General features: G+C 37.6%; 1 protein-coding gene across 1 annotated transcript in view; it reads left to right on the top strand.

The window, feature by feature from the left end:
* Window positions 1-300: 300 nt before the first annotated feature.
* kif6 (kinesin family member 6) overlaps window positions 301-19,267 on the top strand; it is a 61,409-nt gene continuing 42,442 nt past the window's right edge. Inside the window, exons 1-9 of the mRNA XM_016662136.1 lie at window positions 301-442; window positions 2,473-2,582; window positions 4,328-4,402; window positions 8,938-9,085; window positions 10,371-10,480; window positions 12,029-12,158; window positions 14,991-15,197; window positions 15,663-15,806; window positions 16,305-16,391. Of these exons, the coding sequence (XP_016517622.1) occupies window positions 383-442; window positions 2,473-2,582; window positions 4,328-4,402; window positions 8,938-9,085; window positions 10,371-10,480; window positions 12,029-12,158; window positions 14,991-15,197; window positions 15,663-15,806; window positions 16,305-16,391 (1,071 nt within the window). The 5' untranslated portion in view covers window positions 301-382. The remainder of the gene's footprint in view (window positions 443-2,472; window positions 2,583-4,327; window positions 4,403-8,937; window positions 9,086-10,370; window positions 10,481-12,028; window positions 12,159-14,990; window positions 15,198-15,662; window positions 15,807-16,304; window positions 16,392-19,267) is intronic.

Genomic DNA, 19,267 nt, shown 5'->3' with positions numbered 1-19,267 from the left:
GCAGGTGTGGCAGGAACTCATTTCCTTCTAAGAAGCCTTCTTTAATATGCAGGGTGTGCCTGCAGCACTGACAATACTTTTGTCAATAATTCCTCAGACTGAGTCACTGAACCTATGGTGACCTTTTCTTAAACATACAATCCCAAGATTTCTTTGAACCCGACCCCCAGCCCATTTAAAAAAAAGTTATTGTTCTTTTGGATGTTTTGTAACAAATATTATGTCACGGTGAATGATCTTGTCGTTGATAGACGATCTTTGAGGTGACCACCGTCACCTAGCAACCAGATAAAGCATACCCAACCAGCTTAGCGCTGGTTGTGAAGGTTAGCTCCTGGGCTAAGTTGAGGCTAGCCTAAAAAGTTTAGTTTTATAGTAGAAAATGGTTAAACAAACGATACAGATATTCGGTCGAATTAAGCCCACGAATAAAACTGCGGCGGTAAGAGCACAATTCTCGGCATTCAGATTTATGTCATGGAAAATAGAGTTATTTGGTGTTAAGATTAGATGCAGTACAGGGCTTATTGCTCGTGGCGTTTAGCACATAAATACAGTCTAGTCTTTATTCAGAGAAGCTAGATTATGCATACAAAACACCAGGTGTCAAAATATGCAAATGTTTACATATATGTTTCATTTTCTTCTTAACGACATTTTTTTCCACTGAAGATTTTGTTACCTTGATTTGTCAGTTATAACTTTAATGATGATGGCTCCTTTCCATAAGGTGTCCTAATAAATTATTCGGATGAACAGGAATCCACAAAAGAGTCTCAGAGCGTTTCGAGCTCTGGCACACCTGGAAGGAATGCAGTTGTTTCAGAATGTTTTCAGTGACACATTTCATGTCCGCTTCTTGCTATAACTTGTCTATTGTAAAAGCAGTTCAGGCTGTAAAGTCCACATTTTCTTTCTTTTTTCATTTTCTTTTTTTTTGTTGTTTTTTTGCTTTCTAAAACACAATTGTTGTTGACATGTTCTATATAGTTATCAAATTTGAATGTTGCTTTTATTTTATTGTCTACAAATACAATGCAATCCAGGTCCTCAATCCGATACAGGTTCTCTGCTGGCTTTTGTTGCCTTACCTTATTGGGACAGGTTTGTACTGAAAGAAAATGAAATGAAATGAAGGAAAATTGCTTATTTTCCTTAATGCAAAATTGACTTCACTATATAAAAAACCTCTTTACATTGCCTCTGTTATATTCCTATATTTGACATGTATGTAAATTGTCACCCAAAAAATTTTTTTTTTTTTTTTTTTAGATTTGTTATGCCCACAGTTATATATTTGAGCTGTGTACTTCTGCTGATTTTGATTATTAACAGTCTACAGCAAAATAAAACCAAACTATTTGTATCAGAAATTATTTATCTAGTCAAATGAAATATTTTGCCTTGGCAATGTTAAAGCTTACATATGTTATTATGTTTGTCATTTTTTGAGCTTCTGTTTTCTCCACTAGTCCACTTCCAGGGTGCCATCAAAAAGCTGCATCAAAGTAAAAAGTTTAAACATTTTCGCAAAGTGACCAAAATCACTTTACAGTAAATTTTGTAAGAAGCTTTGGCTCCTGTGAGAACATTTGCTCCACATTTTACATGTAAACATAGGTTCTCATAGGATGCAGAGCTAAAACTGTAATTTCATCTTATTGAAGCACTTTACTGAGCAAAGCCCTTGTTTAAAAAAAAAAAAAAATCTAACGTAGTTTCGTAGTGCTTTAGTGGTACCTGACTATACCCACCAAAATGAAAGAGCACAGCTCCCCCCCTAGGGCCTTTTTCAGGGTTTGGCACACATCTCTGGAAAAAACAGAGGAGGGCAAAGCAACAAACAGGGTGACAGTGGAAAACCAATTTAATCACTGGGACCATATCTTTTTTTTTTTTTTTTAATCCTCCAGTCCTGGAGAATGCTAATTACATCAGTGTCCATTGGAAACATATGCCAGAGGCTCAAAAGCAGAGAACATGGGTGTTTAGAGCGCCCCAGCCAAGCCCACGTAAATGGCCTCCAGTGCTAGAGCTCAGTCGATATTGGTTTAATGTTCTACAATTTTCTTTGTCTCCCTTGGGGCCTGGCTTTGGCTTGAATCTGCAGAGCCTGCATTCTCAGTGCACTGATCCTGATTGCCTCTTTAGTACTGTTGCTTTCTACAGGATACTTGCACCATAAACTGCCATCTTTTCATTTCTGGGCTTTTTCAGTGCTCAAACCACAAATGTCCAAACCTATATTTCTAACTAAAGATGATGTATAGACTTTATGTGGAAGTTGGTATGACTCCACATACAATTACGGCAAAAAAAAATCAGTGAAACATATAGCAGACCAGTACATGAATGTTTATTTGACTGTTCTTAAATGCTTCCTAAAATGTCATTTTATGGTACATTTTCTGCCTATAGTTGCCACTTTTAGAAGTTATGTGCCTGTGTTTATGTTGCCTCTGGCTCCCTCAGGTGTACTCTGTGAACCACGAGGAGGAAACAGGTGGCTCTCTGGAGTTTTTGGTGCCCAGGGACCTGGCTGATGGCATTGTTAACCACAAGAGGGAAAACTACAAGTTCAGGTACATTCATTTACATAAGTGTTTGGTGTAAAGAATAAATAAAAACACCTATTTGCTTGTGTTTGTCAATGATACTTGGGAAGGCAAAGCTTGTTTGTTTATATAGCACCATTTATACACAAGCTAATGCAAGGAAAAAATAAAAGAACAGAGGCAATGGCATAAAAAAGAATAAAGACAAAAAAGTGAACTGTTAAAAAAGATATGCATGACATTTAAAGAAAAACAATAAAATCCAACTTTTAGATATAATTAAAGTGAAATGGTGAATTAATCTTAATTGAAAGGCTGCTGTAAATAATAATATTTAATCTAACTTGCTATGAAATAAAGAATGTGCACCACTTTTCTGGTGTCCTGTACAGGACACCATCTCATCTATCTCAATGTTATTGTTGCCGTTGCTATTGATTAACTGAGTACAGACATACACTCATTCACTCTTTGCAATTTTAAAAAACACTCACTGAATGTAAGGAACTGCAGCTCGTGACACATCAATGTAAAGTTGTGTATTGTCAGCATGTATATGGACCACGATGTTCTTACTCTCCAGTTATCTGAGATAAAAGTAGAATAAATAATCTGAATTGAAGTCGCCTGAGGAAGGAACCTTGGGGAACTCCACGTGTGACCTTGTATTTTATAGTCTTCATAGTCCTGTGGTGTGATAAAACACTTCCCTGGAATGGAAATCATGAAAGACATTGCTGTTTTGCTGTGTAGAAAACTGAATGCAGCTTGTAATAAATGTATTTTTTTCCATAATCTTTAAAAACAACAACAACAAAAATAAAAATAAAACACTGGCCTGTAATTAAATAGTATTGAGGTATGCAGGTTAAGCCTACAAAGGAATTACCTACCTGCAATATTTCAGGTGAAACCCAGCTAAAAGCAGTTTTTCTTTAATACTTGTGGGCACCAGGTGGAAGATTTCAAGTCATTACAGTTTCTCTGAGAGACACACAATTCAATGGTTGAAAATAATCAAGATGCAGTAATAATTCTGGAATCATCGAGGATGTAAGCAGATTACCGGAGATGGAACTACATTCTGCTTATGTTTTTATTAGGCTAACAGTGATTTAAACTAATATTAATCTGTGACCAGTCTAAGTATCAAATTCGTGCAAAAACAAACAAACAAAACATGACTAATTTTATATACGAGGAACAAATATGCTGGATGATCTAAGTGTAAAAAGCTACAATAAGAAAAGCCAACACTCAGACCTGGCTCGTGTGGCTGCATTTGAACTTTTTCCCCATGAATAATTCATCCACAAGTCCTGTCAGTGAAGAGCCAGAACATCTGTCTAATGCTCAGCTGCAGCCTCATATACCCTCTGTGCAGAGTCCATGCCACGCTTCCAAACCTTAAATTCACAGTTAGGAAGTCAGACAGCAGTGGACACTCAGAGCCTCTGAAAACCACATGGTCCTTTAATAGCTCGCAGAGGTTCCCCTGTGCCCTTATAGCAATAAAGTTTCCACTTTTAACAACCTTCCATGGGTGGATTCTGTTCACATTTCTCCTCATCTTTCCGTGGGCTTGAACATGACGCAGCTTTGTTTGTTTTACAGAACAGAACCACTTAACCCTATCCTCATCTATTTAAGACCTTAAATATTTAACAATCAGCTGTGGATATTCCAAATAAACTACAGTTTTTTGGACTATTCTTAGCCTGCTTCGTTAAATGTGTCATGGCGATACTGTGTTGTTTCCCACTTCTCTCCAGGTTCCGAAAAGTGTTTGAGCAGCACATTAAACAAGATGTGATATTTGAAGACATCGCCAAACCAGTTGCAGAAAGGTAAAACAAACAAAAAAATAAATATATATATATATTCGATGTTTACCTATATCCTTAGCTTTTTTGAAACTTTGTATGACACGGGTGATGGAAAAGATCTTATGTGTGCATTGTACACCCCAGATTAATGTAAGGCCACACAGATTCAGCCAGCTTTGTTGACAGGAAGTTAGTAAAGCTCAGTTTTCTTTAAGATGGAAATGGAGGGTGTCTGTGATGCTTGGCACGTTTTAAGCACTTAAACCACTAAGTGGACAAAGCTGGCAGGCAAGATGGCACACTGTGCCATCATGAGAGTGAAAGCCTTTTCAAGCCACAAAGCTGTAGTCTATATTTAACACATAGGCTTACAGTAAATGTACACGTGAGATGAATATACTTCTTTGATGCTGTATTATTTTCTAATCTGCCATCATAGCTTTTATTTTAGAAAAGGGAAGTGATGGGATAAACACAGTTTTGTTTGCCATCTACTGATATGGTCTGTTGGTTGTTTTATTTCGAGTCTGGTTTTATTTCCTGGTTCTTTATTTTCAGTCGGCTCCAGTTTTGGTTTCCTTATCGAACTTTTGTAACAGTCTTGTTTTACCTTTGACGTTCAAATTTGTCAGTTGTTTTAGCATCTAGATTTAATGTTTTATTATTTTGCATAGTGCCTTTATTATTCATGGCTCAATATAAGCTGCCGTCTGCTATCTCATGGGGCCAAATTGATATCATTAGATGTGCTCCCTCCATGATAGTCCTGTTAGTGTCTGTGTTTGTCCGCTTTACTTACTTTAAAGTATTGTTTTTGTTATCCGGTTAGATTTTATCTTTCAGCAGCACTTTCAATTTTACTATTTGTGGTCAGTTAAATTAGTTTATATGTTATCTTAGCGTGCGTTTCCACCACCATTTGTATTGCACATAACTCTGTCCCTAAAATTGATTTAAAAACACACAGACACGTGGAGATTCATAGACATTGTTACGATATGTGTGTAAAAAGTCTACCAAGAAAATTATCTTTTCATTAATGTAATCTCATACTAAACATGTTGACACTACTAAACAACTGAGGTTGCAGTCGTTTAGTAGAACCCGCTCCCTCTTCTTCATCACCCCATCTAGCTTCTTAATCCCAAGCTACAAATAAATTGCTCAAATCTTTTCTGAAATCACTCACAATTTCCTCCACTTTAGTGTACTCAGCCTTACTTGTTTTTAGTTTGACTTGCACTGAGTACGTCTTAAGATGACGCTGGCGTTTGACCCAGTTACTACAGGCGAAAACAGCCCCACTCTGCATTGATGGTATTCTGCGAGAATTATTTATTATTCAATGTTTTTGTGTACACAGAATGAAAGCAGAATTAAATCATTGAAGTGGTTATGTTGCGTCAGTGACACTTTAACTTTAACTTTTGAAATAAGACAAGAAAAACAGGAAAAGACTTGGAATTTCCTGAAATCAAATGTTGTTTTTTTAGCAAGGCTCTTCCTTGCTTTAACCCCAGCAAACCTTGCCTACACCTCAGATTTTCCTCTACCATCTTCTCCACATTCCGCCAAAACATCATTATTACACTGGGACCTATTTGTGGAATCCCACAAGTACTTTGGATTTTCTTAGCTATTTGGAGACATATAAACAATGGTTGACTAATTAGTCTGATGTATCTGACCTTTAAGGTATTACATTTCCATCCTAAGCCATCAGTTTTAATGCTTCTCATTTTGTTGTGGCAGCTGGTATACATCAGAATAAAAATCAGTAGTCACCGGCAGGCAGCATCTTTCCACATTAATTAAAAACTTGTGATGTTCAAGTCTTTGAAATGAGCCTTCTGTCTGTAGTATAATCACTCTGTCGAGGCATGGCCAGTCTGTTTCCCTAATCAGACATATCTCAGTCCATTGTTAGCTCCTTGTATCCTCAAGAGAGATCCACCTTATGCAAACTCTGAAAATGCCATGGCCAAGGAAGCTGGTTGCTCAGAGAATGTTGTGTCCTAGAATATTTATAGAGAGTTGAGAGAAAGGGAAAAAGTGTGGTAGAAATTGCCGTTAGCAATTGGGCTAACCGCTGACCTTGAGAGGATCATCAAGCAAAATTCATGAAGGATTTTGGGGACTTTCATAATAGTTAAACTAAGGCTGGAATCAGTGCATTTAGTGCAAGTATGCAGAGATGAATCCCACACATAGGCTACAAGCGTCTTATCTGGGCTAAGGATAACAAGAACTGGACTGTTGCTCAGTGGTCCAAAGGTTTGTTTACAGAGAAAAGTAAAGCTTGCATTTTATTTGGAAATTAAGATCTCAGAGTCTGGAGGAAGAGTAGAGAGGGACAGAATCCATGATGCTTGGAAGTCCAGTGTGAAGTTTCCACGGTTATTGATGATTTTAGTGCCAGGTCATCTGCTTGTCATGAACCCTGCTTGTCTAGAGACCGTAAAGTCGAACGTCAAAAGTATTTATTGTTCCAGGGTTGCCCTGTATTTACCTCCATCCATATTCCCATCAAACTTGAACCAGCTCATCGTCCCTGTTGAAAAAAAAGCGTCTACACAGGATGACACTTTCAACACCATTTTGTTTGGTGTGGGTGTGGTGCTCAGGGTCATGTGCTGTTTTAGTTTTCTGCTGCACTTTGCACTTGGCTTGAAAGCTACACATGTATTTGTAGCTCATGTAATTTGTCAGATGTAGGTCATCTGACAAATTACGTGAAAGATTAGCTTCTTCCATATGAGTCTATACCAGATGTGAGTATAATGGACAGTAGTTGAATGTAAAATTCAAAAGAAGAAATGCAAGGTATTGCACCTGAAGTAATATATCCCATGTGTGGGTTTCATCTAAGCAGTACCTATCATATGAATCCGATCGTTTGGGGTTGGTATTTTGCACACATGGATATTTTGGTTAGATATATTACGCAGCTCTACATAACCCCCTTTAACATTCTTTATCTCTAATCTGTTTGCTTTGTTCCTTGGTTTTCATCATGCTATTTTTTTCCTCTAATGTTCCCTAACAAACCTCTAAGTCCTTCACAGGAGAAATGATTTTGTGCTCAATTGTGTCTGTACTAAGTGATTCCTTAAGTCAACTGGATTTTATTTTGGGGTATCAAAAAATTAAGAGGAGTGAATACTGTTTTAATTATTTTAATTTATAGGAAATTAGGAAAGCCATACATTTTCTTTCCTCTCCACAAATATGCGCTTCGCTTCTGTCTTGCTGTGGTGTAACATAAACCACTCTGTTCATGTCTCATGAAGTAGTTAAAAAAATAAAAATACAGCCTCAGTTATTGGTGAAGAGGAGCCAGTTTGATGATATTGGGCTGACAGCACAGACCAACTGTCTGTATTGTGTGATCCCATTTCACAAGGCAGTGAGACCTGCAGCTGAAGTTCAGACATTTCTGTTCAGTAGCCAGGAAAGCTGAGGTGTAAACAGGAACAAGAGCTGGGAAACGCCCAAACCTCAGTGGCACGGCCCAGCCCGCATCATTAGTACTGACATTAAGCTAAACACTGAGCTTGCGTCTTTTCTCCCCGCTGCCAATCACCACCATGACTCACACTCGATTGTACTGATGCCCAATGGCCATCCAAGACAGTCTAGCGGGGTATCATTATTTGAGTGGACAGATGCTCTATTATAGCTGCCTGTTTTCCTGCTGCTTCATGTAAGGCAGAAGTTCCCAAACTGTGGGGCGCTCCCCCTAGGGGGGGCGCGGGAAGCCGTCTGGATGAAAAAAACAAAACATGAACACTGTATGCGCTGGGTTTTTACCTTAGAATGGCCAACTCTTTGTTATTCCTATGTCAATTTGATACAGTGATGTTTTAATCTCACATCTCACAATAGTTTCGTCATTTCAGAGAAAAACTGGTTTCAATCATTCTGCGCACGTGTAGAAGAGCAGCTCCATGCCAAACCCAAATACAGCAGACCCAGCCTAGTCGTGAGGGTTTGGGCTCCCACTGTCAGTCATGCTCCAAAGCATTCCACCCTCACCAGCAGATGTCTGCCGCCATTGCAGCTCTGAATTCACTGGCATGCTTTAATGTGGATTTTACGTGTCAAGTTTTATTCACAAAGACTCTTATTGGCTTTAGGACAGTTTCAGAAATTAAAACAGAGATTGCTTATAGGAACTAACTTGCTAGTGAGCAAACTCTTCTGAAAATTATTGAGTTGAAAGGAGGGATTCTATAGCAGGCTACAGTAATTGGAGTTTAGCTCAATTAAATCTGGTTATTTGTAGGATTTTGCTTGCCTTTTAAAGTTTTTTTGTGTGTGTTAGACTAATGAAATATAACTTGCATACTTCAAGATGTATTAATGTATTTAGGAACAGATGATTTAGTGATCCATAAAACCTTAGAAGTACTCATTTAATCACAACTTTTTTATTTGAAAAATTAGTTTGCCAACAGTTTTGTACATTTGCTCTTTCAAACTGTGAATGTAATAAATCTGCAGGGAAAAAAAAATGCTTTGAGGCCTTCTTGTTGCTCATGATCTGTTCTGTGCAGTGTACTGGCTGGCTACAATGGCACCATATTTGCTTATGGTCAGACGGGAAGTGGGAAAACATTCACCATCACTGGAGGAGCTGAGCGCTATGTAGATCGTGGTATTATACCTCGCACCCTGTCCTACCTGTACGAACGCTTCAACCAGGTCAGAGCAGGCACCTCTAATTTTCTTGTAAAGATTCCCTAAATAATTTGGAAAGATGCATGGTTAGATTATTGTTATGATGAATGTTTATAATGTTGTGTGATATTTGTTGTTTTTCTGAGAGGTGGCTCACAGATTATTTAAATCAAATTTCCATTTCTATGGATAATAAAGTTTTTATCTTCTAAACCAAATATAGCTTAGTTGGTTGTTTTGGTAGCAGTATATGATAAAACCTGTGCCATTCCTGTCAATATACTGGCTACTTTTGCAGACCTTGAAGGCACATTTTACAGTAAACTTATGACTTGAAGTGTACTTTCCAGAAAAAAGTACACATGTGACTTTCTCAAACTTGCAGGTTGGTGTAGTTAACTTACAAGAAACTTACTGGAATTTTCAGGGTACCTTCTTGAACTGATTTGGTTCATTTTGGAACATACAGATTAATCTCTGGTACTTGCAAGTTGATTTTTGTAATGTACACACTACTTTCCAGAACATATATTGCTTTCCATTAATTTAGAGACTACTTTCTGTAATTTGTTTCATAGATTGCTTTATGATATCTTTCTGAAATGTTCATTGAATTTTCTGGAACTGATATGTACCTTTCTGGAACTTTCACATAGGTTACAGGTTAAGGTAACACTTTATTTTACGAGGTGTGCATGAGAGTGATATGACACTGTCATAAACATGACATAACACCTGTCATGAACATAAAGAACTCTACGAATGTTTATGACATTTGTCATAAAGTGTCATTCGGTAAATAATGACACTTTTAATGCAAAGTTTCTCTAAAAGTTGGATTAAAAGTCCATTAAAAATGCCAACTTTGCATGATTTTATACATTATGATAATTTAATGCAAAGTTGGCATTTTTAATGGACTTTTAGAGCAACTTTGCATTAAAAGTGTCATTATTTACCGAATGACACTTAATGACAACTGTCATAAACATTCATAAAGACTTCTTTATGTTCATGACAGGTGTTATGTCATGTTTATGACAGTGTCATGTTAGTCTTATGCACACCTCTTCAAATAAAGTGTTACCCAGGTTACTTTGAACACATGTTACTTTTTTGGAAGTTAAGGAAAGTACCCTATGAGTTCTAACAGAATGTAAGTTTGATGAAAGTTTTGATTGTTGTATGTATGAATAGTTTTTTTTTTCTTGCTAAATGTTACATAGATTACGATCCACTAATAAAGAGTAATAAAATCTGATGGCTTGTACTCCTATCCTGTCTCAATTGATATAATTTTGCTCCACAGGAGGGCAGTATGATGTACACCATGCACATCTCCTACCTGGAAATTTACAACGAGGTGGGATATGACCTTCTGGATTCCCGATATGAGGCATCGCGACTGGAGGACCTACCGTCAGTTTTTCTCTCAAACATTTTTTTTCTTTGCCTTTGTAAATATACATTCTTAGTGGAAAAAATAAGCCATATGAGTCAAGCTTTTAGATTTTACATTAACTGATACATGAGTTTCAGTGTGGTAGTATGTATTTTTCATGTACCACTTCATTTTAAGTCACTTTCTGGACTAGAAGTCAAGGTTTTAGGTACCCACAAATCACAGTCTTCTGGAAATAGCCAGTGCCCGTTGTGAGCCATGCTGTGGCCATACTTGCTGAATCATGAAGAGGCAGTGGCAGTGACAATTGCCCCATTTTATGTCTGTCTCCATCTTTCCTTCACTCCCAATAATGAATGGTCTCCTTTCTTTCTGAAATTCTTGCACTACTTGATATTGCTTTACATTTGACTTTCCATCTGTTTTCATTACACACTCATCTTTCCATCATCTGGATTCTTAAAAGTCTACAAATTACCCTCATTCATTCCATGTTTATATCATTTTTTCACAAAAGCCCAATAATCAAATTATATCTAAGGTTGGCTTGGTCGTTGCGGAAAATTAATCTGCCAGGACGCAGCTCTGAATGACAATAAGATTAATATTGTTTTATCAGACCACTTGAATTACCTACACATGTTAACATAATTATCTGCATGTGTTCTCCAATCATTCCTCCTGTTTGACAAGTCAGTCAAGGAGTTGCACTCTCACATCTCCGGTGGCTGGATGGAAATGATGTGGTAGGATCACGGGAGTAATTTAGTCCCATCTGTGTTTCAAATCGCCTGATGTGGGCGAGAAACAATCACCTGTTTGTTTTTAAGATCTGGCCCTGTCTGTTATCAAGTTATGAACACCCAGATAGATAAATCACATGTGAGACAAGTCTGCAGACCAGACTGTTTGGATTCAGTGCTGAGTGACGCCAAGGCCATGGGAGGTAAATGGATGACATAACTGGCACATTTGACGTTGTGCTTTTAGTTTTGTGTTAAATTTTGAAGTATGGAGTCTTTCAAGCTCTGACATTTTAATTTAATATGCCATGTTTACAAGAATCTAGGAATGAATCCTACTTTTCTTCCAAAAATGAAGAATAACGATGTTTGTAATCATATACAATGCCTTTCAAAAGTATCCATAATTCTTGAACTGTAATTTTTTTCACGTTACAGTCAAAAACTTCAATGTAATATTAGGATTTTATGTGGCAGTCAAAAACAAAGTAGAGCATAATTTTAAAATAGCATAAAATATACATGTGATTTCCAAAATGTTCTTCGTAGTTTCAGCTGCAAAGCTTTTGAGTAGAAAGAATAAAGTTTTTGCCCATTTGTTTTTCTAAAATAACTTTAAAAACAGATTGTCGTTTGGATTTAGGTGTGGTCTTTGACTAGGACATTTACCTCCACCCATCTTCTCGCTAACTTTGACCATTTTTCCTGTTTCTGCTAAGAAATCATCACCGGCTTTTGCACATTACAACATTTTATTCATGACTTCAGATTTTAATGTTGCATGATGTAATCTATAATTACATATTGCTCTTTTTTTGTCAGGAAAGTGATGATCTTGGAAGATACAGAACAGAACATCCATCTCAAGAATTTGTCTGTGCGGCAGTCTGGTAACGAAGAGGAGGCTCTGAATCTGCTGTTCCTGGGTGACACCAATCGTATGATTGCTGAAGTAAGAAAAAGGGAAACACACACACCCACACACGCACGCTCACAGACACACACACACACACAACATGTATGCAGTGATCCTAGTCAAGACTGTAAACCGTAAGCAAAAATTCCACTGGCCACTTCCAGGGTAAGTGGCATAAGGAGTTATTGTTGTTGTTCCTAAAATGCAATATACATACTAAAAGCTACCTTAGTACCCTTCTAAAACATAATTTTAGTCCACAGTGGGCCTTTTTATCAGTTTCTTTGCCCAGTAAAAGCCAGCTTTCTCTCTGTAATTTATGTTTATAATGTGGTGCCTTTTCTTCACTCGCCCAAGCTCCCCTCACTGATGACAAGATGTGTGGTGGCTCAGCCTTAGTTTTTCAACATGACATTCATGAGGTTTTGGAGGGAAAAAGCCGATTGCACCTTGTTTACTCTTGTCACTGGTTTGCTGGTAAATACATGACAGTAAAAGTGGCCCAGATGATAAGGTTTCAGTCACAGACTGGTTGACGTTGACGTCAATTTTAGATGTGGTTGGGATTCTTCCATGAAACAAAAGCACGACTCAGAAATGTGATCGGACCTTAGTTCTTTATTAAGGGGAAATGTCAACTGAGGGGTATGTGTTGGACTTAATGCAATCCATTTGTTCTGTTCCACCCAGATGACACCGTTCTGGGTTCAATTCTGTAAAACTAGAAGGGGTATTTCATTGGAAACAGCTTAAAAGAAACGGAAATGAGCTTTGCTTTGGGGAGACCCCACAATTGTCCACCCACACAGAGACATTTGCTTGCTTGTCCTCTCTAGAATTCCATCTCTAGAAGTCCCCCAGAGTTTGAAACGAACAAAGAGCCCTTAACATTATTTATTTATCTCTGGCAGAATCCCCCAAGACGTTTGTTCTCCATAAAGAGTTTCAATAAAGTTAACAGCAATGCCTTCTTTCTTCTCATGATCCCATCCATGTGGATAAAAGATGACACATCCATTCAAGCAAAACTCAGAGGACCATTAGCTCACTCGGTTTGAGAATTATTTTGGACTTAAAAAAAACACATTTTAAATTCCTCACCCTTCTGTCAATGTTTTTGGGGATTTTTTTGTTTCTCCCATCTGGTCCTTTCTGACTCACTTTGTTGTCCAAACGTGTTCAAAATCTGCTTTTCTCCCTGCAGTGAAGGCTAACTTCGGTTGAACCTGTAGGAATGGATGCATTGCAGCTGGTCTAAATCTGGACTGCATACTTGTGTAACCTTTTTATGCATCTCACTTTTAGTCACCAGAATGTCCTTTTGTGATGTTCCCTTTCAGCACTGTGTGTGGTCAGAACAGCCGGTGCTGCAAACAGAGCAGCATGACTGCAATGCAGGGTGCATTTATGATTGTAGTTTATAGCTTGTTAAATTATAGATGTATGACACCTTCAGCATCATCTTAGGTTTTATGATCTGCTACACTTGCATAGCCTCCTTATACTAGGACCCTGTCATCTCTAGTGTTATGAAAATTATATTTTTTTGCACACTCTCATCCATTATGGACAATGCGATCCCATTGATCGCATCTTGTTATTAACCATCATTATCTTGGGGAAAAGAACAAAATGGTTAGAGATCGGAGCAAATGCTGAGTTGTCTGCAGGGAACAGCTGGTAGATGTGACTATTAACTGTTCAATGCAAAAAGACATAACATTTTATCTACTTAATTTAGCTTGCTTACACATTTAAACAATTAAAGGTCATATGCGATTCACTCTTCTAACCTTTTCTTAAAATACCAGACTCTTGTTTTTTTGTTTCTGTGTTTAATAAAATGTAGATTATATATATATATTTTTTAATTGTTTGTGTTACTTTCAAAATATGGTGAACAATTCAGACATACAACTTTAACCTAATCTACATTAAAGTGCAGCTGTCGTTTTACACTTGTTTATCTGCGTTATTTTCGCTTTGCTGTGACTGAATGCATGCACAGAAGCACACTACCAGCTACAACAGTTAATAGGCGATGTCCAAACCAATAAGCCTTTTAGTGCTTTTTACATACATTTTCTTTACGGCTCAAATGAAACAATCATGGTAATCCACAGAGCTCTAGTGGCACACAAACTAAGATTCTTTCCTGAGAATTTCTCCTCTGTCCCTGTTCATGACCTTACAGTCATGCCTTTTAAATACATAAACTATATGTATATGTAAACTATAAAGGCTGTCTCACGTTTTTCTAGGGATACCCTCTGGACAAGTGCAGAGTGAAGGGAATTTAGTCTGAGGAAAGGGAGGACATCTGCAGGTTAAGATAGAGAAATGTCTGTCATGACCTGCTGTGACCCTAACAAGCAGGTGTTGGCACATTTACGTCAACTACTTAAGGCTAAGAGAAACCTTTTTTTCCAAATTGAGGGAGCTGAGATGTCATGTGTGAATTTATCTGACTTTTTTTTTTAACAGAGAAAGAACAAAAAGCTTTTCTTCTGCGAGGTCATTCTTAATCACAACATCATAATAACATAAATCTAGAGGCATGTGCTATTCCATTTAAGTTGCTGAAGTGGCTCAGGATAAGAAAATACAATGTAGTTTAGATTCCATCTGTTTTCCCTCTTAGTTAGGGTCTCGGGAGTCACCCATCCTCCTTTGGTTAAAGATGTTTTCATGTAGAAAGTGAGTCATAGTACCCTAATTCTGTCTCTCTCCTAAGACCATCCATAAGCCACCATTATCTGTGTACGTTGTGTCGGTCCACATGTTTGATGCTTTAAGAGGGACAAACAAGATCTATCAAAACTAACCCAAATGCCCTCTAATGTATCTTTTTGTTCTCGTCTTTCCCAGACCCCCATGAACCAGGCCTCCACTCGTTCGCACTGTGTTTTCACCATACATCTGTGCAGGCGTGAACCCGGCTCAGCTACCCTGCGCCGGTCCAAACTGCACTTGGTGGACCTGGCCGGGTCAGATCGAGTCAGTAAGACGGGCCTGGATGGGCAGCTACTCACTGAGGCCAAGTACATCAACCTGTCGCTCCACTATCTAGAGCAGGTATGCTCATCTTTATTTAAAGATCCTCCTGATTTTTAACCATTTTTTTCATCTCTTCAGGAAATAGTTTGTTAGTGATAAAGAACAACAATTTATTATGAAAAAAAGGTCTTAAGTTGTGTTTACAGAATAAAAAGGGGCAAAATATGACCTAAAACATTGCATCATAATGTCAAAATGCCCTGATAACACTATTCCTCTTCACACAACGACTTATTCCATCTGGTGTTCTTTTTGGAAATCATCTACATATCTATAATTGTTTAACCAAATTATGTTGTTGGATTGTGTTGCGAACTGAAAGAATTGATGTGTGTTTCTGCAATTTGAAAGGGAAAGTAGGAACCATTTCTGCTTCCTGAATGTTTTTGTACCTATTTTCAGATTGTCTAACCTTTTTCTGATTGACTGTAAACACTCCTGTGTATCATAAAAGTGGGTTCATTTCCTGGTTCTTGTCCTCAGGTGATAATAGCCTTGTCAGAGAAGAATCGTTCCCATATTCCATATAGAAACTCCATGTTAACATCAGTCCTGAGGGACAGCCTGGGGGGCAACTGCATGACCACCATGATCGCCACTATGGCGGTCGACAAACGGAATCTAGATGTAAGTATCGGCATCCGTAACCCTGTTTTGGACACCGTATTCTGTTAAACCATTAGAAAATGTAAAACATGTTAAGGGGTAAAAAGAAATAGGGAGGAAAATAAGAAACCAATATATTTTCTGATGTCCAAGTTCATTTTGAAATGCCAGAATTTTCATGTGCCTCCAGTCACACCAAATCTTTAGGTTCATCACAGGTATTTAAAAACACATTTGGTATTCAACAGCACCTTGCGAGTACTTTTTGTTTTTAACACCTTACATAGCCTATGCTTTACAAAGCTCTTTTTTTAAAGAAAAAACAAAACAATCAAACTTACACGTAAGAGATGAGTGCAAAATAATATCTACAGCAGCCTTCTATGGTAGTTCGCCATAGAAGACTGAGCTTATTTTGAAAACAGTGATTATTATCAAATCATTACATGAGTGTCTTTATTTTGTCCCTTATTGTCCTCCAGAGAAACAGCGACTGATTGTTAAAATTGTTCTCACCAGGAGTCAATCTCTACTTGCCGCTTTGCTCAGCGTGTGGCTCTCATCAAGAACGAGGCCATATTGAACGAAGAATTGGATCCTGCACTGGTGAGACTGTCAGAGTCATGTTGCTCTGTGTTTGAAACAACACTTTAGCTGGCCCACGAACTACACAACCTTGACCATTCTAAAGTGGGTCGTCAGAACTTTGACATTGACTCTCAGTGTTACGAAACCTAAATGTTGATTAATTTTGGAATGAAATTATATTTCCTGTGTTAGTTCTGCTCCTCTCACAGCAGGAATTTTTGCATCTTACACACATGAATATCTATCTATCTTATGTTATTTAGACAGCTCACATGTCCTGTTTGCATTTTCTTTCTGTCCTGTTTACTTTTAATAAATAGTTGTTCAGCATATTTTATACAAATACATCACATTTTTTAGAGGAAACATTTCAGTAGGAAAATGTGCATATATTTATCTGCCAAGTTTCATGGAAAAGAGCATCGACTGAATTTAAAGGACTTTTAACCAGCCCCTTTAAAGTTCAATGACAATGTCACAGTTTTAGCTTTTCTTTGAAATTGTTGATTTATTTAATTTTATATGCCTATAACTTTGCATCCTTAAGAACGTTGTATTTAACTTTACCAGGCTTCTTTACTCCCTCTTGAAAGGCTTGAAAAATAATTAACTTGATTTTGGTCTTTTCTAGTTCTGAATAAATATGAGAAAAACAAAGTAGAGCATGAAAACTCTTCCTGTCCCACTGTCAACATGATAAACAACACAGTATATGTACATATAAAAAATCGTCATTTCAACTCAAATTATGCTCATTTTTAAATAAGACACGCATAGAAATGATCTATTGATTCACCTGCCCTCCCTCCCTGTAAAACATCTCATATGTAACACCTACGCATTGTGGGATGATCTAAAATTCATACTCAGATTTTGTATTTGTACTTAAGCAATGCCTTACAAAATTAGGAACTTTGAGTTTGGAGATGTAAAGAACTGGATTCTGCAACAGGCGGCTATGGAGGGACAAGTTGTTTTTTCAAGCTTTCACAATAGGTCTTAGTAACTTTGGCTAGTAATAATAAAGAGCCAGGCAATGTAGTGAGACATAGGAATACTAACTTTTTTAATAGCTGCAATAATTTTTAAATATTTTTCATTAAGTTCCAACAATAGAATAATACTAATAGTCCCAGTAATATTTCTTGAGATGATAAAAACAGTTGGGTTTTAAAGGATTGTAACTTTCTTCATCTAAAATTAGATTTATTTATTTATTTCATTTTTAAATAGCAACAAATTTCCTATGTTGTATCAAAAATATACATTTGCAGCTGTAATTGAGTAACTGTAGCTGGACTGTTGACAAAAATGACGACTCTGACTGAGAAGTTGTAGACCTTTAATACAGAAATGCAAATGTGAAAAAACGATCCTGTTTTATACAACACCGTTTTTGACACGCTGAATACAATTTACAGTTTTTACCTTGTGAACATGTATCATAAATGTTACGTTACTGGTGTGTAGCTGAAAATCAACATGGTGTTGAAATGTCCCGCTGAGGGGATGAGTTGTGAGTCTTCACAGCTGTGTCCACGTCCTCTGCTTCCACCCAGATCTTCCTCAGAACCGACTGCTACTGTAATCCTGCTGCTAACATTTGGCTGTCCACTTGCAAACCCATGAGAGGTATTTTTATAAGAGTCTGCGGCTGGCCCCAGTAATTGTGACAGCGTCTGGCTGCTCCCATTTGGGTCTGACAGAGTTACAGCTTCAAGCAAACTCAACCTCCTTCCTCTGTTTATAAGTTTTATCTTGTCTTTTGCATTTTCTCCCCTGCTGCTGCTGCTGCCTGCTTACCATCTCTACACGAATAAGCATGAGTTGGAATAAAGCAAAGCCTGGAGTGTAATTTATAAATTATAAAAATGTCATTTATTGAGGTTCGGGATGTCACTTTACCCCGTTAGATTGACAGCTCCCTGCTGGACTTGCTCATTGTGGTAACTGATTTGAAAGCTGCAGTTTTCACATCACTATTATATTTGCCACATTGCCTAAGTAGTCTTGTGGTGCAGCCAGGATACTAAATGGATTTCTGAACAGCAGGAAACCAACCAGACCAGACAAAATATTTAGCGAGTCTTTCATGGAAATGGGAAAAAATGAGGTGTTGAAAGTGACCTGTGCTCCTAATGGAGTCTGCTGCAGTGACCTGACCATATTAGGGTGTTATTTTCTCTAAAGGCACAAAGGTCAGTTGTAGACCAAATGCTGGTTTATGTTTGCCAGTAGAGATTTTCTGCAGTCATTAGCTCTTCTAAGATGCCTCCACAACTTGCTGTTGCATTTCTTTTGTGTACCTTAGACAAAGACAACTCCAACTAGTAGATATCTGTGAAACTTCCTCTCACTGACCAACACGAGAGTTTGAGCAAGTGGGTGCAACATCTTCTCATGTGTTTTGGAGAAAGTTCAGTCAAGTGTTTCTGCTGTTAGATGCAATGAGTGCAGCCCTTGTTTACTTATTTTTGGGGAGGATAAAACTTGCCCACGTGTAGAAGGTAGTGGGAAATTGTGCCTCCTTTCCCCTCATAAAAAGAGGCCCCTGTAATAGCAACATGTTTGGAAGTGGGATGCTGTATACATGCATTTAAAGTGAAACCTGTGGTTATACTGCAATGCTTACAGTTTACTGTGGGTGGTTTGCGTGTACAAGAGGAGGAGGTATAATCTAAAGTAAGCGCTGTGTTAATGTTTTACATTTAATTGGGTAACCAGATAGTTAGAATTTAGGTGATGGCAGAGCTGTTCCGAAACTCCACATTTACAGTACCTAGAAACTGTAATAACACTCTTTGCACTTTTCCACATCTTTTTTAGATTTTATGAAACAAATGTTTTTATTTTTTAGATATTATGGAAATGATCAACACAAGGTGCAGCATAAA

The sequence above is a fragment of the Poecilia formosa genome, unplaced genomic scaffold (genome assembly GCF_000485575.1).
Source record: "Poecilia formosa unplaced genomic scaffold, Poecilia_formosa-5.1.2 Scaffold8, whole genome shotgun sequence".
In the NCBI taxonomy this organism is placed as follows: domain Eukaryota; kingdom Metazoa; phylum Chordata; class Actinopteri; order Cyprinodontiformes; family Poeciliidae; genus Poecilia; species Poecilia formosa.
Note: the sequence above shows the minus strand (reverse complement) of the source record. Positions and strands in the feature narration are given on the sequence as shown.